The sequence below is a fragment of the Haemorhous mexicanus genome, chromosome 3 (genome assembly GCF_027477595.1).
Source record: "Haemorhous mexicanus isolate bHaeMex1 chromosome 3, bHaeMex1.pri, whole genome shotgun sequence".
Classification (NCBI taxonomy): Eukaryota; Metazoa; Chordata; class Aves; order Passeriformes; family Fringillidae; genus Haemorhous; species Haemorhous mexicanus.
This window is the reverse complement of record NC_082343.1, coordinates 51752912-51780754: the sequence shown is the minus strand read 5'-3', so window position 1 is coordinate 51780754 and position 27843 is coordinate 51752912. Positions and strand designations below refer to the sequence as shown.

The following is a 27843-nucleotide window of genomic DNA, read 5'->3' as shown; positions in this document are numbered from 1 at the left end:
GCATGCGTGCAGACATAGCAAGGCAAGCCAGCACTCCCACACATGCACTTCTGGGACTTTTAGAATTAAAAACATAAATATCAGGCAATGTGAGAATCCCTCTCTACACCTGTAGCTGCATTACCTATGATCATTGTTGAAAAATTAAGGTTGGACATTAGTTGCAACTGAGTATTCTAATATTTCCTTAATTATTCTATAACCAGAACTGGCTGCTTTTAAACATGACATGAACTGGATGTCTGATTTGCCATACACATGAGCCCTCTCAAAGTCTTACTGGCCTGTCTCATTGCTATTCCTCCACACAGAGGAGGAAGTTCTTTAACTAGTCATCCTTGGGTCCCTTCTAGTTAACCAAGAGAAACAACTTATTTGATTTATAGGAAGTATTTACATTGTCCCACTTTATTTTGAGAGATGAAAAGAGCTGTCAAAATGCCTGTGTCTTTCTGTTGACTGACAAGAAGCCTCAGATATAAACATTCTTACTGTGGACATATAAAGGTAAAAAAGAGGTAAGGAGAAAGCACACTGCTCCCCTGGCCATTCAGTGTGCTCTCTGTAAAGAGAATTTACTGCCCTCAGTATTGTGAAATAACAATTCCTTCTTTAGTGCTCAGATAGCCCATTTTTACTCTTCAACCAAGACCTTTCTGTGCCTTATTGTGCCTTATTGTCTCCTGCTTTCTTTCCTTTTCCGAGATAAAACTCCTTAAGCAGTAATTTAATAGAGTGAGAATATAGTTAAAGACTTCAGAACCAGGAGTTTCTTTATAATTTTATGAAGTTCCATAATTTCTTTTGTACATTTATTTTGTATGTTTGATCTATGCATAAAACGTGACTAAACAAGCCTAGGAAATATATGAATCTTGATATTTTGGCTGAATACCAGTCTCTTACAAACTTTTCCTCCCTTCATTCATCCAAAACAATCTAAAACTTCAGCCAGGGTTATCTATTTCTATATTCAGCCTATGATGGAAAAAGAGGTTACAAATATTAACAGCTATGATGAGACAATGAAATGAAATACCTCCAAATAACTCCACTAGATTTTAATTATTTTTTCCCCTATAGAAGCCTGAGGAAATAAAAAAAACTCCATTTAGATAGGCCAAGTTTTAGGGGACAGTTAATGACAGAAACAGTAATTACAGGAAAGGCTACCTCAAAGAGCCTGAGTTCCACATCAGTAACAAACTGTTACTGATGAATCAAGAAGATAAGACTACCTTTACGGACAAACGGGAAAGGGTCTAAAAACAGATATTCCTGTTAACAATGGGAAAATATCTGGAGAAAAGCCAAAGTCTCATTTATTTGTGCAGCCTTTAGGGAAAAAAGTATAATGTATGGTTGCCATGTAAGGAATATGAGAGAGCAAATCAGTAACTGAAAGGCTGTTCAAACAGAAATCTGTCTTAAAAGGTAGCATATATGATTTCTAGGGTTTGTACATGATGAAGCTTTTGTAATACTTATGTGGATGGTTTGAGGATGTTTATAAAAGAGACAGACAAAAGTGGGTTTTAGCATAGGAAAGAGAGAGAGAGAGCACATTAGGGAATCTGACTTCCTGTCACATAATTGAGCAGAGTATTGAAGGAGAAGAGGTTTATCAATTTTGTGGTGGTGGGAGATGAGAAGGAGAAGGCTGCTGCAATCTGCAGCTGCCCTGAGCCAGAGGAATTACTTTGTTTGTTACAACCTTGTGAGCTTCCATGTGTTTGTTTCCCTGGGGGCAGGAGCTAAAACCTGTTGTGATGTGATATTCCTTGCCTTCCTGGAAGCAGCAGATAGCCCACCACATGTCTAATAGCCTCAGTGCTCTGGGGTGGCCAAACCACCCACCTCCTACCATCTCCTGTCAGTCAATGGGCGGTGTGATAAAAACTTCCACTACGGTTCTGGGGGAACCATTGGGACTGCTGGGACTCAGCACTGACACAATTTTTGCAGAGGGATGGATGGTTGAGCAGCTGTAGAGCAGAAGCAAGGATGAGAGTTCAGTGAGGATAGAAGTAGCAGACCGCCTAGGTCTTGTGACAGCCCAGGGTGAGTTGAAAGTGGCAAATTCAGGCACAATTAACAAATGAACCCCGCAAGTACATCAGTTGGAATTTTTGCTGTCTTCTAGGATGAAATAGGCCAGCCTGTAGAGAGAACTGGATGGTGATGGAAGGTACTCACTGCAGCTGCTCTCTGCTGGCTGGAGCTAGAACTAGACGCCCACAGGCGCGGGGAGATGTATGTGCTCCTTGCTTTTGTCATCTGATAACTTCCTGGACTTCGGAATTGGGAGAGTCTTAAGTTTTTACCTCACCATAAAATGAAATGCCAAGAGCATCAGGTCTGTAATTTAACAATAATCACGAAGCCAGTAAGTGTAGCTTTGTTTAAGTAAGACCGGGTTAGGTCACATCTCTTAAAAGTAAATGAGAAGGAAAGATTAAAGTGGGTTCAGCAGCAAACGATTATCTTTGACCACATGTTATCAACTAGATGGCCTTATGCCTTTAAGTCTCGGTTAATTATGGTTTTTTCCAACAATATCCAATTACATGACGAATAACCTTGGCATCTAAGGCAGGAACCTCTGATATGCGTCACTTCTTACCTCAAGAAGACTGTTTATCAGAGTTATCAGTGCTGGCTGCTGAAAAATCAGCCTGCTATTGTTACATTCCCATTCAGAGCATGCTGTCTTCCAAAACATCCGAGCAGACCTGACAGACTGATGGCTGAGAGTGCTTTGACATACTCTGCCAGAGGGAACTCCTGGGGGGAATAAGCCAACTGCATTCATTGCACTTCCTCCTTTGTAGTGTGTGCTAATGTAGCTGGGGAATCCAGGGGAAGTCTCTCCTGTGAGAGACAAAGCAGCAAGTACATATTGGAGATACTCAAGTCATATTTCTGCATTGCACTTATTTTACTCCAGGTTCTTGTTCGGCCAGTGGTTGCAAATTACAAGGAGAGAAATATCTTACACTGTGGAAAAGAAGGCTTTTATGTACAGGGATCTCTCCACAATCACTCCACAAAGTGAGAAGCACTCATTTCTGACTAGCCTTAGATCCCAAAAGCAACAAAGACTGAAAAGCATTATTAGAATGAGTGTTACCAATAAAATGCTTCCTAAGAATAGATCAGAAGGTGATATAGTTTGTATAGTAAGATCTTGTACTGTGTTAGAATAAGAAAAGTCACTACAAATTGGAAAACGAGGCATGAACTTCATTACAAAATTGTTTGGGATATTCATTAATGGCAATGGCTATTTGATATATATTATTTATTCAATAATTTAGCTATATAATGCTCTAATTAACCTGGGATTTGCACTTATTATATATGTATTCTTTGAGTTTTGGCTCAATGCTTCAGAAACATCTACTGTCCGAAAGAAAAATTATCTTCCCAGCCTTTTGCCAGAAAAAAATAAGCTTTTGACTCATAGCAAATAAAACTTTTGTTAGTAATTAAAGACTGTTGATGATTAGAAGCAGTCTAAAGCTGCTATACATGTATAGCATGTATACATGTTTATATCATGCTATACAGATAAGATCTATCAGTCTGTGTTTCTTAGTGATTGTGAAAATATAGCATAGGTCATCAAGATGTTACGGACTAGATCCAAAAAATGTTCCTGAACTGGGATTTTAGAATTTCAAATAGGATTTTGTGCTTACATCCAAGGATAAGACCCTGAAAACTCCCATTTCACTTTTGTTTGACATTGAAAATGCTTCAACACTCTGCATGGCATGAATTTCTTGCTTTGCTTTCTTGCTTTCTAACTTTAAAACCCAGTTGGTTTCTGAAACATTTGAGTGAGAGCATACTCAAAATAACCTCAGATTGAGATAGAGCTCAGAAGCCACTGCTGCTTTCATGTTTCCATCCTATTTACATCCAGATTTTTTTTTCTCCAGAAAAAACCCACTTTTTCTGGAGTTCCCTTGGGTTCAGTCCACTTGGTGTTCTCAGCTGTACCTGCCAGGTACAGCTCATCACAAGCTCTAGCGATGACCAAAATAGGACCAAGAAGAAAAGAGATGCCTTTTCTTTATATAAGAATAAAACTGAGCATGGAATTTATATAACAGTTTAGCAATTATAAGGGTTATCCATAAACTGGGGAAGCAGGTTAAATTTCACTCTCTGCTGGGGGGAAGGCTTCTTCCACAACTTGTAGCTCCAGCAGAACACTTGCCTGCAGCATTAGGTGTCCTGAGCAGGAGCAGCCTGTCTATGCAATAAAGAATTCAAGGTTAGTTGTGTATCTGTGTGCAAGTATGAAATGAGTTTATAGTGTAATGGTTTTGACATGCACCTAGGATGAGGGAAATGGAAATGGAAATCTTGTCTGAACTTTATAGTCTTCTTGGATTGTATTGCGTGATTTTCGTGGGGGGCATCTAGTCCAGAGACTACAGTTTAGGAGTGCTTCTTTGGTAGTGTGTGATTTTAACTGGAGCAGATTAAGCTGTAGTTTTAAAATTTAATTTATTTTTGTCTTTTAAAGTCAACCTTTTTTATTTAAGATTTTTTTTTAATTTTAAAGTAGCTTTACACTAGCTCTTTATGGTTAAAAAATTGGTCAGGTGTTTGTGAGCCAAATGAAATGACTGAGAGTCCTCAAGTGAACAGGGATTGTTTGCAATGAATTTGTTCATATTCTTTTTCTAACTGGCTGATAAGCTATATACAAATGCTCTCAAAGTCCCTCTGGGACAGGAGGGACTGTTTCAATACTTAATAACTTTAAAAGACTGAACCTGCAGTTTTCCTGTTCCAGTGTTGCTGCTTTATTTCGTGGATACATATTTGAGTTCTCCATTTGAATCAACATTTGCACTTCTAAGGCAGGCTCAGACTCAAATTGCTGTGATGTTTTGCCTCGGAAAAATTACAAATAACTTGCCACAAAGTCTTGCATTACACACCAGCCAGCACTTTAGGGTAGGTTTATGATGACAAGGAAAATATAGCCAAAGAGCTGTTCTACCAGGAAAGATGCATTCATCCTGGTGGTCTGGCTTCAGAAACTTTATTGAAAACAGCTTCTTTGTTTGTTTGTTTTTGTGATAGTCAAAGGGTAACTGGCAAGTGTTTGTGCACCAGCACTCATGGGAGAAAACAGCCTGGAACGTGGGAGCAGGTGTTGCACTGGCCAACTTGAAACAGAGGGAAGATGACTAAAACCCTCCTTCATTCTCATCCCTTGCCAAATTAAATCCAATTTAGAGCGATGTGTTGCTACACATTGCACCAACAATTAAAGAGGATAAAACTCCTGACTTATTTATTTTAAAACCAAAGAAGTCCTGTTTTACAGTACCATAACAACTGCTCTTACAAAAGAGATGCCACAGGATCGGTGAGCAAAGGGCATTAGGAGCAGAATTTTATATCTTTTCAAGCAGACAGCTCCTCCATGAGCAGGACACTCACAAACTGCACAACAGCCCCAATCTACAGCTGACACAGGCACTACAGCATTTCCATCCCTCCCCTTACATCACCCATGTCACTGTGTTAATCCAACTCATCTTCCTCTTTGTCAGATAAGTTTACTACCACAAAGCTGGCTCACTAGAGAGCTGGCTTTGTGGTAGTAAACTTAATTGGCTCACTTGTTAGCTCTGAGTGAACAAGTTTAATTAGGAAACATAGAAACTGAAATGTTGGATACAAATTTTTTAATCAAAAAATTCCTGAATTCCACAGGGAATTTTTCCTATTTGTCAGAGTGGTTTAATGCTCATTTTCTTCCACAAATGAAATTTCAGTTTTCATCTGTAAATGCTGGATTCACAGATGCTATGGGAATTCCTCAGGTGAACCTTTAGCTTGTCTGTCTCTTTATCCCATTTTCTTCTGTGACTGCGGTTACTCAGGCAAGCTGAACCTGCTGTGAGCTGTCACCAGGGACTCCAGTCATATGCTGGAGTAACTCAGTGAGACTCACAGTGATGTGCCTCCCACATAAAAGACTGAAGCACACAGACCTTTAAAAACCCTGCCTCTTAAACGCCACATCAGCTTTTCTGAATCTAAAGCTTGTTACCAGCCAAAGGATTTCACTAAAAGCTATTGGATTTGGGTCAAAAGTTTTCATCTGAAATGTAATTACAAGATCTAATTTCAGGAATATGATTTTTTTCAAACATTTCTGAAGTAATTCTTCTTCCAGCCAGCTTAGGTGTACACTTGCTGTCAAAAGCAGTCAAGTTTTTCAGTGGAAAAGAAGCGGGCACAGTGACAGCAAAAATAAGGACAGGAACTGAATGATAGGCCCTGCCTGTGTGAACCTAAACTTCTGGTGCAGCTCCCACCAAGGGAGTTAAATATGTCCATAATATGAGATCCTGCATCACATCTTGTTACTCTCGAGGCAGCTTCAGTGAGAATACAAAAACCAGATGGATGAAGGTGCTAGTAGCTTAGTAATTCCTGCAGATGATCTTTCCATTTCAAAGAGGATGATTTCTGGCAGGACAGTGTTAGAGGGATTTATGCTGTTTTGCAGAGGGAGGGCTTGAGGCTGCACAGCTGCCAGCCTAAAACCTTTCTAGATGTACTACTGGAAATTCACTTAAAATTAAACATCAGCAGCACCCTCCCTCAACAAAGATTAGGAACAAAAAATGCCAAGTAGGAAATGTTCAGGGTGAAGAGAGAATTGTGGTGCTTCTGATTAAAATCAAAATCAGACTCTCCCCCATCCCATTCTAGGATTTCAGAAAGCTTTCCAGCAAACATCTGCCTCCAGTTTCCTCTTTGTTTATTCAGTCATCAATTATCAAGAGACTTTGTTTTGTCTCAAAGAGCTGCACAATTTGAAGCAACTGTGGTATCTAAGATGGTTCTGCCTAAACAAAACACAGATTCCTTCATGGCACAGAAAAACTGGTTTGGATTAAAATAAAAATATCCAAAACCAACAGCATTTTCTCTGTAAACTGTTCTTAGGGCTATTATAATGTCATTTTCCCCCGTGAAACAAATAATACACAGATTTCAAAAGCCTTGAGTCTTGTTCTCAAAGAGCAGAAAATAAATGAGATTTGACATCACGATTTATTCAATTCCTTTTTTTTAAAGAAAAGTGAAATATGTTAATAATTAAAGTAATGCAAATTTGGATTCTTCTGGTTTCTTAAGTATTATGACATGCACTTGCCTCAAGAGCCCTCTAGGACAAATGTACAATGGCAGCAATTGCACTTGTGCCTTTAATGTGGTAGCTCCCTGGACATATTATTTATTAGCTGTGATAAACCAGTGGATTAATGTCTGTTGTTACACTCCCTGCTGATAACGAGAAATTACAATGAGGCATCTCCCATTCATCTTCCCTTCCCAGCAGAACTCTGTCAGTGACTGCCATTGTTGTTACATCATGTAGCTGCTAGCTGGGGACCCGAATAATTTATGTTACCCCTTAACTTACATTCACATCTTCACAACTCTTTCCATAGGAGAAGTTCCATGGTGATTTTAATTCAATATTTACAGAGTGGCTGAGTGTTTTGGCAATTCTGTTTGAGGTTTACAAAGCCAAGCCAAATAATACCAGTTTACAGTGATGTTTTCTGTATTGCAGATACTGCCCCAAGTCTGTAAATGTAAAAACTTTGGATACCAATAGTTAAAGAAATTAGGTTTGTTAGAAAATCTTCACAGGGCAGTTAGAGGTGAGGAAAGTAAAATTTCTCTCTCTTTCTCAGACAATGACCCTTCTCTTGACAAATTCCTATCTCAACCATCAAGGTTCCAGAGCATTCTGGGACTTAAGTCATGTATCTTAACTATAAATTTGTCTTCCTACTTTTGTTGAAATCTGAAATATAGCTCATGGGATGGAAATGCACAGGCTTCTTTTTAAGAGGATGTTCATGCATTATTTATTAACAAAAGATGTAAGAGGACAAACGTGTATATATACATGTATATATGTATGGGCTATCTTTACATATGGTTATCTAACTGAAAAGACACTGAAAGTAACTGTCCCTTCTTCTGTCAGCAGGATAATATGCTTCTCAATATGAACATGTTATACAATTCTGCTGTCAGTTTATTGCACTGTTTTCAGATGGAGAAATCAATTCTATTCCACTAATCCTTGCTTTCTTCTAAGTCTACTAATAAAGTGTATGATCCCAGTATTTCTGAGTCCTTTCATTAGCAATCTCTGTTATAAAACAAAAAGATATGTCAATTATCATTTGTCCTATATATGCATGAATGAAATGTGAAGATCTCATTATTGTATGTCAATAAACAAAGCTTTGCAATATGAATAATTCCTTTGAATTAAGTGTTAAATTAAATTTGCTCTGTATTGATCTATAAGCTCAGTGTGAAATCCTGATCTAGACTTAAAAATCATTTTACCATATGTTTCAAAAAGGACAGATTTCTCATTGGACTAAATCACATTTGCCATACCCCATAAACCTGTCCTCATATGAGTGTATAAGACAAATATCTGATAAAGTTGTAGGTTGTGTGCACTAATTGATGGCTTGTGTACTTGAAGCAGGCAAATGACAAACACACGCTTTGTCATAAATTATGAATTGTATACATCCTAAACACCCTCAGTTGAATCTTAACTGAGCTGAATGGTCCTGAAGGTCATATGTGGCTACAGAAGTCTGCATGTTGGAGCAACTGTTGGGTTGAAGTCCCAATGGGTGTTGGCTCTGGCAAGGTTGAGAGAAGCGGGAGCACAAGAAAAGCAAATTGGCTGAGTTAAACAGCCACAGCCGAGGCCCCCTGATCTGCACTGTGTAAGCTTTGGAGGATTTTGTTTGGACTACTTCTAATCTATATCCATGGATTTGATGTCTAGGAGCAGCTAGAATGCACTAGAAGTGCTCCCAGAGCACAGGGCTTGCTCTATTACATGTGAAAGTTTTCCAGTTTGTCTATTCCTGGACTGCTTCATAAGGCAAAGCAGAATTTGCAGCATGTTGGAATAGGATTTCAAGAACATACTCCTGAGATGATCTAAAACACTAATGGGTACACTTTCTTTACAAAAATAAGCTATAGAGTAGTCTCCATAAAACATTTACTGTGAGTTGATATTCACAATGTTATGAAAATCAAAACCATATTTGACACATTAATGGCAGAATTTAGTCTTCATATCTAAAGATTTCACCATACAGTCAAATTTTTTTCCCATGGGACAGCATGCTGGATTCCATAAGCATTTGAAAAATCCTTTGTCATGTTTTCAATTTACTTTATTCAACTCAAATTCAGGAGCTATTCAGATGTCAGAAAAGGTCCTGCAGCTATGTCAAAGGGAGAGAGAGAGAAATGAAGACTTCCCAAAAGCAATGAGGAAAAGAATTCAGTTAGTAAAAACAATTTCCCACAAATACTCTTCTACAAATATTCTTAAAACTTGAGACTTGATTTTATGTTTAAAAAAATAATTATCTTGCAGATGAGGTTGGTCAGCCTGTTTATTTATTATTCCCTCCACTTTAAACCTGAGAGCTTTGAACACCACGAAAAACAATATCTGTACTCCAGTAGTAAGATTATTCTCCTCCAATTGCTCTCATCTACACTTCACTTTCTTGAGGAGTCAGTGGGGAGAGTATGATTCCTCAGACCAGCTTTAGATATCTAAGTCTGAAGAAAGCACCTCTTTCCTGTCCTTTTCCACTACAAAAGGGATGCTTAGATGATGGCTGTAGACTTTTAAGTTTTTTAAGATGTTTACAGACATTCTGCTAGATGAATTGCATCCCAGCTGTCTTCAGCACTATTTCCTCTGCAGAGTGAGAAGAATGCCCTGTGAGGGAATTCCAGTAGGAGAACTCTCTGAACTTTTCTGTAAGAAATACATTAATTTCTTGGCATAGCCAGCTGCGATTCAGAAATTCCGTTTCTTGTTGCTAAACAGAATTTCCATCATTTACTACCAATATTCACAGTCACACTCCATGATTTCATAAGCCCAGAGCCTCAAGTGTTTGGATCAGTTCAATGCTTGAGCATGCACAGTGCTAGACACTGTGACTGACCCTGGCATGCAAACTTATTTCAATCTACTCATTTTTTGGCTCCAATGATATGTGTAAATACATGCTTAAGTAGTTTGATGATCAACAGACGATCTAAGAAAACAACTTAATGCTTTAAGAAGTATGAGATATATCAGAAGACAACAGATTATAATTAGAAATTATATTTTAATATTATAAAAATTTAAAAAGGAAAAGGAAGCTAAAACCATCAAGGAAAACTAGTTACCCAGATAACCAGGCAAAAGAACATCAGGGTTTTATTTGGTAGCTTTATTTTTTATACTAGAGGTGAAAAAAATTCCTACAAATATTACACTGCCAGTTCTCCATAACAATGAGAAAATTATTAACAACATTTCAGAACAGCAAAAATGTTTCACTCCAGAACTTGAGACATCCTTATAATACAGAGCAGAGCAGAATATAGGAAAAAGCCTTCTTAATCTGAGAAATTTATGAGCATGTACAGTCAGGAACTGAGTGCTTGATAGCACAGGAATTCCATGGCTTTCTCAGACATAAATCACTCTTACTAAGGGTAGCTACACAAAAATCTGGAGGACATTGCAGAGTCTGTGAAATTCCAAGGTATCACCAAGTAATAATTAAAGAAGCAAAGATTAATTGCTGGAGATGAGCTCAAACCACAAATTAAAAATCTGAACCTTTTAAATCTAATTTTGAAAAGTTTAGCTCTGGAGATTTCATCACGTGTATGCTATCATGAAGGGATGGCTGATGTAAAACTATGAATAAGTGTTTTCTTCTTCAGTTTGGTCCCCAGTTTGGAGATCCTTTTCTCCCTCCCCATCTTTTGAGAGAACACGGTTATAGCAATGTGGTTAGTCACAGCAATTTTCTGTACAGCAAGTACTTTGGGTGAACACAACCCACTCATAACACTTTGGACAAAGAAGACGGGAAACTACGTGGATGCAGTCCATGTTTGGGCACGAGGTTAGACATGAGGAAAAATCAAACTGTGAGGAAGCAGAGTGAATAGGCACTTGAAATCTATTTTCCAAAAGGGGATCAGCAATAACTCATGTGACAAATACCATGAAACAACATATGAGATCATCTTAAGTAAATCAATCAAGCCACTGTTCCTCTGCTTTTCTAAGAAGGCTTAGTTAAAGAAAAAAGAAAAAGGAAATGTCTGTGAAACAAAATTCAGGATTCTCCTTGTCTTACATGTGTGTGCTCCCCCAGATGCAGGGGGCTATTTCTTATCCTCCTGGAGCCAGAGCCAGCATTTGTCTATGTGCAGGGTCAATGGAGGGAACAGAGTGCACTTAATCCCAACCTCTGTTGCCTTTATTTTGGTAGGTAAGAAAAAAGTGAGTGCTGGGAGGTTTAACTATCTAAGGATGATGAAAGTTCAGAATTAAAAGGTTAACCTCTCACTAGATTATTACATAAATGGGCAGCAGAACAGACCCTTCTGTTTGCAACATGCTTTGGACAAAAAGGGACACACTTGGCAGAATTTGCAGGTATTTGTAGGCATGCTTTGAGTGCAACTTCTGGATAGGAAGTTGGAGACCTGTAGCTTTTTCTGAAATTCTCAGGCAAGTCAAAAAACCTTTTTGATAGAAAGACAAGCTGAAGAGTCAGGGGTTTGGGGTGTCTCTAGTTGTGGGACTGGAGGGTTTTTTTAGTCATCTCTTGAGGTTTTGAATCTCAGCTGGATCTCCTGGTCCAAATGAATAGCTTTTGCAGACATGGGCAACACAGTAACACTCTCTTCTCCAGAAAGCCATTGTGCTGTGCTTACATTATATAGATGCTGCCAAATCCTCATTTCTGCATTCTCTACAAGTGCCCTGATACTCCCATCTCTTTCCTGTATCAGGTTCAGACATAGGATAAAACTAGATATGATTCAAGTTAATGTTTATGCAATAGAAAACCAAGAACCCTAAATTAAATTTAGAAAAGTGTTCTATGCACATGCTTAAAAGGACAAGGCCAGTTTTTGTCTCCTTCAGCACGCTTCTAAAAGGTAGAATACTGCAAGAGAAGTAGTTTCAGTCTGACCTGATTTACAGGACAGAACAGGATAAACAGGTGGTCACTGTCACTCAACTACCAGCCTATATAATTACCTAAAATAGTAATTAGATCAAAATTACTTGAATAATAAGATGTTATTAGAGAGCTGCTCTTTAAAATATTCTTAGGGCATCAGAAATTTTAATTTTTTAAATTTTTTTTAATGGATTCTTACCCGAAGTAATCAAATGGTCATGAAAGTAAAAGTTGGATTTGATATTTACATTCTTTGTGATTTTAGGCAAAAATCTTATCATAGTACAGACAAAGCATTCCTACTTGTTTAGCCTGAGACTGTAACATGGGGACAAAGTGGCACGATGATGGTGTGTGTACACCAAAGAGTCCTTGACAAAGGAGTTGCTGTTGTGGCCTCATGCCTGCTGGTTTGCCACTTTGTCTCCAAGCAACGCTCCCATTGGAGTGGCAGCCTGGCATCTCAGCCTTCCACATCACCACTTGGTGATAGCCCAAATCTAGTCTGCTCTCTGCTATTATGGCCAACAAGTCGTGAGAGTTCTCGGAGAAAACAGGTGAGATTTAGAAAATGCATTTCCAGGAAGACACAGTCAGCTCGGGAGGAGTTGACTTGAAGGAGCAATAGGCCTCTGTTTCAGTGGTGGTAAGGACACAGAGAAATCACTTTTTAAAATTCATTTACAAGCATAGTTGCAGTATCAAGAGTTAAGTCTTATTATTAAATTGTATTAATATACTGGAATGCTATTTTAGAGGAAAAAGGGAAAAGTGTTAGAAGTTATTTGAAGATCTCTACTCAGTTGGGTAGAAGAACTACAGTTCCATAGGTCCTGTCTATACAATCCTGTTCTCATCAGAATAAATTGTTGGTAGAGAGTAGCAGTTGGAATATAAGGGAAAAATCTGAAGCATTGACTTATATGTTAAAATTTGAATTTATCTACATTAACAGGATATCAAAAGGAGACATGGTGTTTATCTTTCTGTATGCATTCATACCATTGCTTTATAAATGGAAAAAACCTGCTTCTCTTCATCCTGTGTTGCAAGCTGCTCATGGAATAGAAGCCTATCTTTTTGTAGCAGACATCCTAAGCCTCTCCCTTCCGACAGCTATGAATTTCTGAGTGATCCTGATGGGCCGTGTAGCAACAAGCATGGATTTCTTCCTAGTCACTGTAGACTGTGGGCCTTTTCCCAATAGATATACATTGCTTAATTTCACAAAAATTAATTCATGTGTTTATTTGCATCTCATTTGCACAGACAGAATACTAAGTCTGAAGTCTGCATAAGGTCAAGTGCAGGTGTAAGTCTTCAAGTGACTGGGATATAAATAGTCCATACATTTGGCTATTTAGAACACCATTGCTCATGCATGACTATCAGTTGCAGCAGAAGTTTTGCATGTGCAAGAGATACAGGGTCACATTTCAAATGATGTCAGCAAGGGCTCCAGGAATGGCTCACAGGTTCTTCGTCAGTGTAGAACCATTTGACTACATGCCTCATTTCTTTTTTCTCTCTTTGCTGCAGGGCAAGTTGACACATTTAATTACTCTTCAGTGGTTTTTACCCATTAAGTTATTTGGTAATTTACCTGATCAAGTTTGTCAAAGTTATAATAGATTTTTTTTTTCCTGCCACAAGTGAAGGTGCCTGCAATGGTTATATAAGGCAGGGACCAGCCAGCCAGAGCCTTGCCAGTACCCCTCTCTCCTGGCTTTCAACACAGTTGTTATTCCAGTAATGTCTCTCTCTCTCAAGCTGTGGTTGCCAACTCTGTTCAAATGTGTGGTGTTTTCCTGCTGTGGGCAAAGAGCCACCAAGACTGAAGCTGGATCCACAAAACTAATTTAATGGCTAAATGCCAATTCGTTTACCCATAACTCTTCATAGGCAATAAATGGTGGAAGTATGAAAAAAAACCCCAACTTTTTGGGGAGATGAGGGAGGTAGACACCTCTCTGTGCTGGAATATGAAAAATTTTGTTGCCTCAAAGCAACAAAGTTATGGGCTAGTAGTCTGGAGAATTAAAATAAAAAGGTACTACCTCAGTTTTTTTTTTTAATAATTGCTTTTTTGTTGTTTTTGTTGTTTTTTGATTAATTTTAAACAGCTATTTGTGAGGAAACTGCTTTTATTCCAAGCAAGATTCATCTGTCTGCTTTTGCAAGGATCAAGTCTGCACCAAATGGGAAACAAAACTCAGCCACATAATTTCTGTCTGCATGGAATTTACAGTAATGAAAAGAAAGCACCTCAGCCTTTTGCCATGGGGCATCTGGAAGGCTTGTGTTTTAATCTTACTAAACAGCTCCTAGAGGAGGGCGATTCACATTTCCCCTGGAAAGATTTGTGCAGACAGCAGTTGGCCAACAAGAGATGTGACCTCTTCAAAATCTGCCCAGCATTTCATTAAGGAGTAAAGACTAAATCTGGTGGTAAAAGACTTCTTGCTGAAGTAGCAAACTAAATAATTTGCACTTGTCATCCATCCCCCCGACTACACTATCATCAATCATGTTGAACAGATTAAAACCAAAGGGATAATTTAATTTTGTATGTGTTGTGATGAGTACAACTACCTATTTTCTAAACACCATATAAGGATAACCATATCTATTCTGTATAAACAGGTAATTATTTATATAAACAAAATTGCATATATATATATATATATATATATATATATATATATAAAATATATATATATATATATTAAAAAAAAAAATTGAAGTTTCTCTTCTAGTTGGCAGACCTTTTTGCTTCTTAGTCCTAGAGCCAGCTATGGGAACTTATTTTATCCAGGACAGGTTCTTAGAACTCTGTGCTGTGCCATGTAGAGGTTACTAAGTTAACTTTGTTAACTGAGCTAGTTAAGGAAGTGAGAACCGGTTAAGTTGCGTTAACTTTGGACTCTTAAAAGCAATCCTTCCCAGCAGAGTTAATTAGCTTAGGCATCCAACCAGCAATTTTCACAGCAAATTAACCCAATTATCTCTGCATGATATGATACTGTGTCATATCTGAGCCCAGAATATGTCTGTCTGCATATGGGAAAAATTAACCTCAGGTTGTGCCATTGAAAATAGCAGTGGGTGCTCCAGGGAGAGGGACAGCTCCCTTCTGCCTTTCATAAAATGAATCTCTAGACTGATAACTGATAAATGTACTCACTATCAGACAGAATCTCTGAGTGCTAGTGAGTACATTTCTATAATCTCATTTTTTGTGCTAGCTATAATTTTTTAAGTCAATATCATTAAAGGTAAGGAGCATGGGGAGCCCAGGGCTCTAACTTCCAGAATGCAGCATAAAGCAAACATTTTTTGACACCCTGTTCAGCATTATCAGACAATTTTTTCATGGCCAAGTGCCCTCACTAACTTGATAACAGTTCCAATTTAAGCAGATCAGTTCAGATTTTCTTCCTTGTCCTGGAAGATCTTGCTGATGATCTGCCATTGTCTCCTGACAGACTTGGAGATTCAAGGGAAACCTCTGATAACACATTTCTGTTGACAGTGTAATATTTTCATTACGTATATTACTTTAGAATGTCAGCTTCTCATTGTACTTATAAGTTTATTCTTCTTTTTACTAAGTGAGGAAGCACTTATCTACCCATTTTTTGAAGGACAATGGATATGCAGGGTTCAAACTATTATCCAATGCCACACTCAAGAAAGCTGTGATATATTTAGGATCTTCTGAACACTTCAGGTCTTCAATGGGCTAAGGTAGGCCACTGACCAACATTATTATGTGACAGTTATCAAAGTTGTGTTGCTTTAACTGGTATAACACATTGTCCTGGTTTTGACTGGGATGGAGTTAATTTTGTTCTTTGTAACTGATACGGTGCTGTGTTTTTAATTTACTATCAGGATGTTGTTGATAACACACTGATGCTATAGTTTTTGTTCAGTAGAGCTCACTCTAGGTAAAGGAGTTTTTGTTTTCCTGTACTCTGACTGTGAGCAGGTGCACCAAACTTGCCAAAGGGATGTTCCATATCATACAGCATCATGATGATCAGGAAATAAACTTGTGTTTCTGTGTGTGGGGGGGAGGTGTTGGCTGGGAGCTGCCGATCACTTTGGTCAGCAGGTGGTGAGCAGTTGTATTGTGCATCACTTGTTTCTCTTGGGTTTTATTCCTCTCCCTCTTTTTCATTACCACCACTATTATTATTATATTTTGTTTCTATTATTCAACTGTTCCTGTCTCAGCCCACAAGTTTTACTTTTTTCTGTTCAGCTCCCACTCCGGGGCAAAGTGAGTGAGTGGCTGCATGTTGCTTAGTTGCCAGCTGGGATTAAATCATGACACAGATAAAAGTGTGAAGAGACAAGCACAGTACAAAAAATAAGAGGCAGAACATAATTTTCTGTAATGACTTTAGTGCAGATAATTACGCTAACACTAAATATATTCTGGTCAGAGCACATAGCTATTACCTTTTATATCCTCAGGAAACACTGCTAAGTGACCATTTAATTTTGTTAATAGTTTTTACACTTGAATTATAAATATCCATCACTTTGATACTGAAAGATGAGGCATTAGGCTGTTTCTATGCTCTTAATTCAGGTTGAGTGGTATCTAGTCAGGGCCTTGGAAAGTTATCCAACTTCACTCTAGGCATTGTAAGCATTTTGGCATTTTTTAATCTATTATTTACTGTTTTTTAGCAGAAGACAGGATTTTTACTGCAAACCCCTCCTCCTCAACCATTACAGAAAAAGAACTTCATACACATAATCTCAATGAATGTGGACTCAGTGGCAAGACTGGCATTACTTCTAAAAAACTAGACGTGAGGCTAGCCCAGAACCAGAAGTATAAAGCAGATACAGACATTTTCTGACAAAACCAGCTACTGCCATTTTAGAGTGCAGCTCAATAATGTGCAGTTTCAAATATGGACTGATCTTGCATCAAAGATCCCTGAAGAAATACAGTCAGTACTCCAGGCTCCTGTGTTTTTTCTCTTGCTGGGGTAATTATCCTCTTGCAGTTGCTGGGACTTGCCCTCTAGATTTCTGTCAGCACTGTGTCACTGTTACATTAAATGACAGCACGACAGTTTCAGCATATTTCAAAGACAGAGCAGCCAAGAAAGATGTCCCTCTCTGAAGGCACGCTGTGCTTTGTTCACTGGTTACACCCACAGACATTAATAATGTCATCTTTGCATTGATCAGTGGCAAACTGTGTTGCATTCTCTTGGAAATTCAACTCCCTTGTAAAATATGAGACTGGGCACTGCATGACATGTTCAACACAAAGTCTCAGACCTTTTTGGCTGCACAGTTTCTGGTTCCTGCTCTTCCCTACAAGTTCAGTATGAAAGGAAAGGTGTCCAGAATGGACACCCTCTGGCTTTACAGCACTACTAGCACCACAAAGATTTCTGTGATAAATTGAGACAAAATGGAGCTTGTCTCCAGCAGTCACTCTCAGAGAAACCATAGTTTCTGCTGTGTTTGTACTTGTTAGTTTCTTCTTTCTGCACGTCTTACAGAGCCAGCTCTGGAATATACAAGTTGTGCTTAGAATAGTTTCAGTTCTATACATGATTTGAAATTCCTTGGGGTGAAATGAAAAATTCTATGGTGTATATGACACTACAGTCCTTAATTTGTTAGCAACATTGAAAAATAACAATTGCAGGCGAAATATATACAGGCAAAGTAATACAAGAGCCATAACCTCTGAGAATCAATTACAGCTTTGGCATGTGCTCTTGGAGTCATTTTTACATTCCTAGCAGTTTCCTTACACAGCACAGCATATGTTCTCATTCTTGTACATGTATATACTACAAGACATAGATAAGAGGACATGTAATGGAAACAAGATCTTGTTCTTCTCACTTCTCCTAAAGAATTGTTTGCACTTAGAGGGAAGTCAAAGTCCCACTTTTGGACTCACTTGTTCTAAAAATGCCAAATGAAATTATGAACTAACCCATGCAGAAGGGATGTTTTTTGTTCTCCTCTCTCCCATCCCCCATTCTTCCCCCTAACGCATAATAACATTTGCATGGTTATAACTTCCTTAGAACTAGAGTATTAGGAACTCAGTTGTATTTACACTGTAGATTATAATTGGCATGATAAAGGATCACAAGTGTATCTTTTTTTGTCAGCTTGTTCCATTAAGGACTTCTAACCATGGATCATTGATGTAACAGATCATTATGGCCCATTGTGTCAGTTCATCTGTTGGGATCTGTGCACTACAAGCATGACAGATTTCCTCTGCAGCAATTATAGTCTTTTGTGACAATAGGATTTAATGAATCTAAACAACAACCACATAATCTGTTATTACAGAGCACAGCTATGCACCCAGATGGGAATTAAGTTCCTAGACATTGCCAGTTTCAGTTTCAAAAATTGTGGTTATTTCAATCTTCACTTTAATAGATGCAATGCTCTAATTTACAGCATATATTTATCTCTTCCCTGGCAGGTCAAAGGTCTTCGGAATTTAAGGCTTAATCCTGTAAGTGTTCTGTGATTTCATTTTTTTGTTTTCTGAGTAAACTTTATCTCTTAGGATTTTAGACACTTATTCCCTGCCTTTCACTGTGATTCTAGCCAAATTATTAATGTTTCAGTACTGGCACTGTAGGCAAAACAAACAACCACAATGAAATTGGTCACAGAAATTAGTGAAACATAGCAGAATATTTCTGCATTGTTTCTAAAGAATAGGCACTTCTACTTAATATGAATTTTTACAAAGCTACTCCAGTGCAAATATGTAAAATCGTATTGACTGAAATTTCCCTGACAGATGCAGCTGAAGGTCTGCTTTAGAGACTTTTGATACATGCTTGTGGAATTAATACTGTCTTTAGAAGTACAGATTTTCAGCTTTTGAATATGATTTCTGGACTTTAGCTCACCAGAGCTTCCAATTACAGTGTTGGTACTGCTATACTTCCGTCTATGCACATGGACACTACTGGAATATATGTACTTTGTTTAAATAATTGAAAGTTCATTGCAAAGAATATATTCATGAGAACTATATGTGGATGCGCTATGCAAATGCCATTGTGGATCATCATGGTCATTATCACGTACTTTTGGGAAGAAATTCCCAATTAAACATATTTCCATATCCATACATTAGAATAAAAAAAGGAAGAGATTCTTACCCTTACCTAGCATGCGCACACATTTGGCATTCTGGTCAGGACTATCAAATGAGATTTCTCCGCACCTCTGGGGAAAAAAAAATATATATTTCATTAAAGTCTCTGTGATAGTACCCCTGTCCTCATCCTCTGATACCTCTCTTTATGTTTTGGAGCTAGAGATATTCAAGACACATTGTAAAAACATCAAAATGAAAGTCTTTGCAAGTAGCCAAAGTTTGAGAAAAAATGGTTGTTGCAAATGTGTCAGCATGGATCAATGCTGTACTCCAGGGTGTTTGCTGAGGAAAACTCTAGGTAATGTCTTACTACCTTAGATCTGTCTTAAGCTAAGACTGATGTCTGCCCCTATCATTGAGGATGATTGTCTCCTTGTAAATTCCCAGTCTAGGAACATTAGAGTATTGATCAGAATACAGAAGTGTTATGTTTTTAAATACAAGATATCATTTTTGAGTTTATGCAGACAGGCATGTCAGTTTAGCTGCCAGGACAAACATAATCGGTGTGGCATATGGGTGTGACCCAGCTTCAATTAAAGACAATCAGTGGGCAGATCCCACCAACTTCACTGGTGGTTTCTTTAGGTGCTACACAAATGATTCAGTTTTGTATCACTACACTCAAAGCTCATGAGAGGGGCTTAAGGACAACCTCATATTTTCTAGGTAAAAGTGGTTTATACTTCTTTATCTTCTTAAGGTTTTGGTACCCAGGACCAAATGGGAATAAAAGCAGAGTAAAGTTTGGAATAATAATTGAGAGCTGTCCATTTCCCTTCCTTTTTCTTTCTCTCACTTACTTACTTTCTCCTTTTCAGCACCTATGGTGAAGTTGTTAGAACTGTTTTTTTGGTTTTTTTGCTTTCTTTTAATTAATAAAAGTGACATTGCAGCAAATATTAAAATCTACAAATCAGGTAAGTAAACCTCAGAACATCAAAGAAGATGAAACACAGCAGCAGTTTCATAAATGAACAACACATTTGGAACTCACTATTGTTAAAAACTTTTCACCTCCCTCACACTGAAATAAACAGAAATAAACAAACAAAAGTCCCACACAGTCTTTTTATATATCATTACATCTAAAAAGAGCAAACAGATGCCTGTATTAACCTTCCTAGGTGGGAACACATACTACAGAAACAATGAAAAAGAAAAACAACACCTTGCATTTCAAAGTTAATTTTACGAATGCTCTTATACCAGCTCCCTGTCAGGAGAAAAGGAAACTTGAGATTTATTCTTCTGAGAAGAATGCTAAAATATAGCCATCTTTTCACAGAAGTCTCCCAGCTGCTTCTTCTCAAGCAAGCATACTTAGAGAAACACAGATGGTAGAAAGCATGTCAAAATTCACTGCCCACTTCACCCTGGAATTATGGTGCTCTGTGAAAACCTTTGGTTATTTTTGATTCAGTCCCTCAGAGGTACTGTATGTTCCAGACATATTTATATAAACATCACATTTCAGGCTGGCAAATGGTGTTTTACAACATCTAGCAATACTCACCAGTCCTAGTGTTATGAAATTGGGAAAACAGCTAATGTTCCCCAGAACTAGCTAACGTCCCATGGGATCCATTGTGATGATGGATGAACTTGGAAAACTTTGCAAGTAAGATTCAGATAACTGTATACAAGTTCATAGCCTTATCTGAATTCCCTTTATGCCTACAGTCCACAGAAGTGGTTGAAAATCATGTTACAACAGTCAGCCTAGGAGATTTTTCACCACTACCACTGCAGCTGGAAATACCGGGAGAAAGAGCTTCTGTAGCAATTTCACTTCTGTTGCTAGTAAAAGTTCATAGGTACACGTCAGTGGGGTGAAAAATAAACTGTTACCACACTGCTCAGAGCGTCAAAAAGGACCTAGCTGAAACCTAGATTTGTAAAATGGCAGAGAAATACAGCAGGAACTCACTTTTGCTCATCCACAGAATAGGGTTGTTTGTGCATTTTTACTGTTGGCAAATGTTTTCCATGAACAAGAAGTGAGGAATGATTTCAAGATTTAATCTTTAGGATTAAACTGGGACTTTACCACAAGTACTATGCATTCCTTCCAGGGCTGGATAAGCTTCCTCTGCCCTTTTCCTGCACTGACTTACTTCCTTTTCCCATTTAGGTTTGTTCTGCCTGCTTGTACATTGTGGTTGGTACTGTGAGATGTGGCCAAAAGTCTCTCCAGACCCAATCCATTTCCAAACTAATCTTACAGCAGCTGCTCATTCCCTCCTGAAAACATCTAAGCTGGCTATAGAGTCAGTAAAGAATCTATCAGGGAGAAGAAATAGGAATGTGACATTAGATGCTGGTTATTCTACTTTTTAATTTCGACCAGTCAGAAAGCAGAGAGAGAAGGAGGGATGACCCTGGACATACCTGAGTTTGGGATACTTTAAATCTCAGTTTGGGCTTCATGGCTGGACCAGTACAGTATTGGTTGGACTGGCTGTGCCATATGCAATCCTGGATGTTGGGCTGGTGAGTTCACAGAGGCAGCACTGCTGAAAATAATACCACCAGTGTTCAATTTCCCTGAACTGTGAGAGCCTTTGTTGTTGAAAATCTTAAAAGAACTGTTGTGTTTTGAATTGGTCTTCTTTACCCAACAAAGGAATGGGCAAACACAAGTAAAATTCAACCCTCTGAGTCGTCATTGTATATTCATATATTTTGAATGACAGAACTCAGGACTAGACTGTTTTTTTTTTTTTCTCTTTCTGGAGAAAAGGAAAGCATAGGTGCTTTCAGGTAATAATATTTTCAGTGATAGAGATACATTTTCACAGAGAATTGCAGCCTGCCATTCATTTCATATGTGAAATTTTTTATACTTATATAAGAAAATGAATTAATAAATTATCTACTCTCTACTTCCTTTTTTGAGATACATGCCATGATATTGAGCCTGTTACACAAGCTGCAACGTAGTAAACTAGAATGGAACTTCCATGTCCCCATGGAAAAGAGACTGAATCATGGAGCAGCTGAAAGTGGAGCTTAAAATATAACAAAGTGAAAAATGAGAATAGGGACAACAGGAAGATGGGCAGCCATCTGCAAGAAGCCCTGTACCCAAACAGTATAAGTAAATTTGCAACAAAGCAGGGCATAACTAGCAGGAAAAAGCTCATGCAGAGAATGGATGGAAAATCTACTCTGTGTACTAATGCAGTAACGCATCTCAAGTTACTCCTCTGGTGTTACGTGATCGTTCATAGGTTGGGTTTCCATTTCCAGCATGCCTGGGCTCACACCAGCTGCATTTGAGGATTTGAGATATGTAGCAATAAACAGGGTGTACATACCCCAGACAGAATATGCTCTTAGTTTGCTGGGGGGTTTTGTTTTCTTTTTTAATGTTATGGAGAAAATTTTGTCTATGGAAAAATTGGTTTTGAAGTCATCCTATTCAGCTTCTGTCTGTATGATAACCTAATGCATTACTCATTTAAAGGAGGAAGATGCAAATCAAGTAATTGAAATAAATGGGTCTAAACTCTTTTCTATGATAAAATTCAGCAATTAAATGTCTGAAAGTGTTTTTCATGAAAATTGCAGTAAGTGGCATGTTAATTTTCTACTTATTAAAGGCATATAATTAACACTGATCTAGCATTTAACTATTCTAATCTTGTTAGATTGTATAGTGTTTTAAAAATATAGTAGGAATTTTTCTGACATGAAATTTGAACATGTGTAATTTTTGACCTTTTTAAGCTGCAGATAACCAAGTTCTTTAACACCAGTTTAAAAGGTTATTGGAGTAGGAACCATATTTATTTACAGGCTTCTTCACTCTGATCTGTTTTGTTCTGCATGTCCTGAGTATGGTGTTCAACATGTCTCTTCCAACATGGCAATAATCAGGGAGGTACTTGATGAACATGATCAGCCAAACATGACAATAAATATTGCATCATTTTCTTTTTACAGGAGGTGACAGGGAATATTGTACTGCCAAACAGAGGAGATGTGTTAACTGCACACTGATGGCATATTTTTTAAGGATCTATTGATTTCTTTTTTTAAAGTAACCTTCAGTTAGTATGCTTTGCTCTTATCAATAGTAGATGGAAGTAGATTCCACATAACAATGTAGTGTGGTGAAAGAGCTCTCTCTCTCTCTCTCTCCCTCTTTCTTTTTTTCTTTCTTTCTTTCTTTCTTTCTCTTTCTTTCTTTTGTTTTCTTTTTTTTTCTAGAGTACTGCATATAATTTCTTATTCCTTTAGAAAGTAGAGCTAAAAGATGTGATCATGAAAACAACTGATTAAAAGAATTTAAGGCAGAGCAAAAAGCTTCTATGCTTTTATGAATAAATGGACAATCTCAGAGGCAAAAAAAATGCTAGTGTTATTCCTATTTTTGTTTTCCTATTACATTCCTTTCTCCATTACCTGTAAAAAGTACATAAATAATGTTCTCTAGTATGTAAAAACATCATTCTATTTGCCTAAGGATTAGTGATGTAAAATCTGCTAGTGTGAAAAACAATGCTGCTTTGTAAGTCTTAGCAAACTTCCATAAAAACAACAGGCCACTCATAAATAGCTGAAATCTAGAAGCAGTATTTCAGAGAGTCAGGCCACATGCCTTTCATCTCCAGGCTGCATGGGAGGCCTTTTAAGGTTGATTCACTTGATAAACTATCAGGGAATAGGAACTGTAGGATATCCAAGGCATTGTGCTTCCCTTTCTGCCTCTCCTCTCTGACAGGGACAAAAGGAAGTATGGAAGCTACAAAGGCAGACTGGTGTGTAATGTCTCTTACCTCAAGCCTTTCTGCTATCACCTCCCCCAAAATAAAAGCCTTGTAATAACATCTGCTAGTGATTAAATCAATTTTTATGCAAAACAAGGAAGTTCCCTACCGATACTCTGTAATCTTGAGATGCAGTTAAATGTCAGATACTTCTGAGTTTTGCTGAATCTTTATCCATGGTCTTTGTTGGCTTTAGCAAAGGAAATAAAGCCACTGTTTTTACTGTTTAGAGACAAAAGCTCCTTTTCTCTATATCCCACTGTATTTTAATTTTAACAGGTCCATATTTGATCCATTTTCTCTGAAGACAGTAATTGCAGAAGCTTACTCTATTCATGTGATCTTGAACTGACGACTGCATTCTTTAAGAATTTTACTTAGTCTTTCTTACATGAAGGAGTGTGTATAATGAATACAGTTTGAGAATTACATGAATAAACTTTCCCACTGATAGCATACACTACTAGAATCTTTCAGCTAATGGAATTCCCAAGATCAATAAAAATTTGTGATTGGTTTTATGTACTATTTCCCAAGGGCTTAGTAACAGTTCCCATAATAATTATAGATAAAATCTTATACTTACCTGAAAGTTTAGACCTACATTAGGCAAGTTAAGGGTTTCACTAAATTGGGCTGAAAAAAACTACACTTCCCTTGAACTGGCATGTATTATGTCTATATCCATCCACTTACAACTATGGTGTAATCACAGCATACTGATGACTGCCTTTAAAATACTATTAGAAGCCAGAATGCTACATTTTTTGCTATTCAAATTGCTATTGTTACATTGCAACGATTATATTGCAGCTGTACCATATTTCATGGGTAAAGTTTCCAGCTTCCCTATTTAATATCAGCATTGAGGCATACTTAAACTGAAAATTCAGGTTCTGTTAACACCTGGACGATTTTCTGCAGAGTAGAATAGCTATATCTGGGCAGACTTGTTCAGAGTTCATCCCTTTCCAAGTTTTCCCACTGAAAGGGATGGTTTCTCTTCCCTCCAAGAAATTAAAACATGTTGCTCAAGTAACATTTCAACACTGTCACTGTCAGTCTCCAGCAGAACCCTGGCACTGCATTTCACTCTGGAATCTACCATGCTGTAGACCCTCAGCTAGTCTGAACAGAAGACACAGCAAACTAAGTAATTGCAACTAAATTGAGCAATAATTGCCAACCCCCCATTGCTGCCAGTAGTCAGCATCTTGTTTGTGGGCTAAATAGCCCGAGGTGAACCTTTAGGCAGTTCATTTTATCACAAACCTGTGATTTAACATGGTTAAGAGTGGTTTGAAATGGATTAATGTTGCTGGAAAATGGATATAGCAGTTTAACTGCTTTGTTTTCTTCTTGAGTCAAGGAAAAAAAAATTAACAGCGTGTGACTTCATTAGGGAGGCGCCAGCAGCCCTGACCCCCATGGGAATCTGTCAGTGTTTCAATACGGCATCCCCACTTTTAACTGTTTGTAACAGGGACACTGGGAGCCAAATCCAGAATTACTAAGCAATAAAAGTGTTGGGTTTTATTAAGCAGTAAGTTACAGTCGAGTGTGCATTAACGGGTGAGGCACAACTTTCAGGCATGTTCTGAAGGGGTGCCATCATCCAAAAAACATTAAAGAGCTAGTTTTTTACCCCCATGGGATGAATCTGTATTACAATTCATTTTCTAGTTTACATTTAAGAATGTAAAACATCTCTAGATTACCTAATGGATCCTCCCACCACAGAAACAGTTCTAAGTAGGAGGGAAGATGGGAGGAAAATGTCAATATTAGGGAAAAGGCAAATATGTCCTCTCTATTTATTGTTGCTCTGATGTGAAACATCAAAGTTCTTTGTATTTAAAACATTTCCTGGACCACATAATTATCTTTCCTCCTCTGAATTGTAGAGCAGGGCTGTTCTCCTAGTTGCTTTCCATGGTCACAGCCATTTTAACTTTTACTTTCTATTGAAATATGTAATGGGAGGAAAATATGGGATTAATTTGTGAAAATTTAGGTCTCAATTTCAACCACATGTTTTTGTCACATAATTCCCATCTATCTACTGGATCAAAGCCTTGGAAGCACCAGCTGACACACCACTCACTCCAATACGCAAATCAAAGGTCTGTGGGAGAATGAACCTCCTGAAAAGTCTCCTCAGGCTGCTCAGAGCAGTGTGGGATGGATTTTGGCACCTGCTTGTTTGTGTGTGCCCACTGCATACCATATGGATTGCAAACAAAAGCACAGTCTCAGGAAGGACAGGAAGACTGAGTGCCAGTGAGCTGACACAGGCATCTGCCTAACAAGACTTGTCTCCCTGACCCCACCCTGAGCGGCACCAAGCACCAGTGGCCACCCGCTTCTCAAAGCTGGGCACTCCTGCTTCCCTAAAACATTGGAATGTACTGAGGCAGTCCTGTTTCACCCTTTTAGGGCTTAATTTTTAAGGAACAGGGGCTGGTGAAAACAACCCATGCCAAAAACATACCAACAATTAAATAATGGGTTCATGAGTCCACCGCTTTCACTCACTTTCTGGCAGAGTTAGGTAACAGAACTGGCACTGGACCAAACAAACCACACAGGGGAGCGTTAGAAGTCATCAAACAAACCTGAAAACAAAAGTGGAAGGTCTTGTCAAGTTGACAGCTTCAGCAGAAGTGGAAACACAGCACTTAGAGGCAGAAGGCAGGAAAATATACTTTTCCCTAGTTCCCTGCTTGTGCACCACACAGTGCCTGGGTCTGAGGGTAGGAGGGTCTCAAGGACAGCTGCCAAAGGACTGCAGAATTGGCCATCTTGTTAAAAGGGACCTTTCTCCCTTTCTCATTTCTCACTCTCTCTCTCTCTCTCTTTCCCTAAGGTAACTTTGTCTGGCACCTGTAAGGAACTGGGCAAATAAAACTTTGTATGAACAAAGTCCTTTCTGTGACACTCGGAGGCTCCATGATGCCCTGAGGAGACCTGGGCCCAATTTCTGAGCGAAGAGGACACCACCAAAGGGGGGCCACAGACCTGCTTTTGATTATCTGTTTAGATGATTTCAATGTGTCACAACATGAATAGCTCGTGTCACACAGTATCTCCTGGGTTTATTGCCAACCACTTACAGTTTTACTCCCAAATTTGCTCCTGGTTATGCTTTTCAAACATTTTGAGCTCTCCTGCCTTGTACTTATTTTTAAGCTCTTTTGCCACTATAAACAATATTAATATATAAGTGCTACCTTCAATAGTTCTGCAAAATTGGCCCAATAACAAAATTTTGTGGGTGCACGTCCAGCATGTTACCAAGCACTTACTGTAAAAATGGGCATCTATTTAGCTTGTTAACACATGCTTCTACAGTCATAGCTATTCATTAGAAGTACTTATTGAATTCATGTGTAATACTCATTGAGTATCTCCCTCACTGGGAGATTCAAGAACTCTTTGGATTCAATCCTGTGCCACGTGCTCTAAGATATACTTGAGCAGGGAGACTGGACCAGCTGACCCACTGTGGTCCCTTCCAACCTGAGCCATTCTGTGGTTCTGCGATACTCTTACATCATTGCAGCTTAGAAGAGGAAATCAAACAAAAAAAAATTGAGTGACCTGAACACTGAAAACATGGCTTTTATAAATTCAAGTACAGCCAGCATACACCATGTTTCTGTGTGCAGAACATATGGAGCTAAAAAAACAGCAAGTGTTGTTTTGACAGGAAAAATTTGCGTTTCAAAAATTGTCATATTAGGCATTGTGGAAGAACGTCTTCTGTATTAAAAGAAAGAGTCATTGG

At 38.2% G+C, this 27843-nt stretch overlaps 1 protein-coding gene across 9 annotated transcripts in view; it reads right to left on the bottom strand.

The window, feature by feature from the left end:
• PDE7B (phosphodiesterase 7B) overlaps positions 1-27843 on the bottom strand; it is a 170256-nt gene that overhangs the window by 96136 nt on the left and 46277 nt on the right. For 2 of the 9 annotated variants that reach the window (XM_059841766.1, XM_059841767.1), the window contains exons 3-4: positions 26592-26671; positions 19283-19349 (exon numbers count right to left, since the gene is read on the bottom strand). In XM_059841766.1, coding sequence (XP_059697749.1) covers positions 19283-19295 — 13 coding nt within the window. In that variant the 5' untranslated portion in view covers positions 19296-19349; positions 26592-26671. Of the gene's footprint in view, positions 1-19282; positions 19350-21672; positions 21727-26547; positions 26563-26591; positions 26672-27843 lie in introns of those variants that run through there. The other 7 variants (XM_059841762.1, XM_059841763.1, XM_059841768.1 and 4 more) reach the window with 6 other exon arrangements.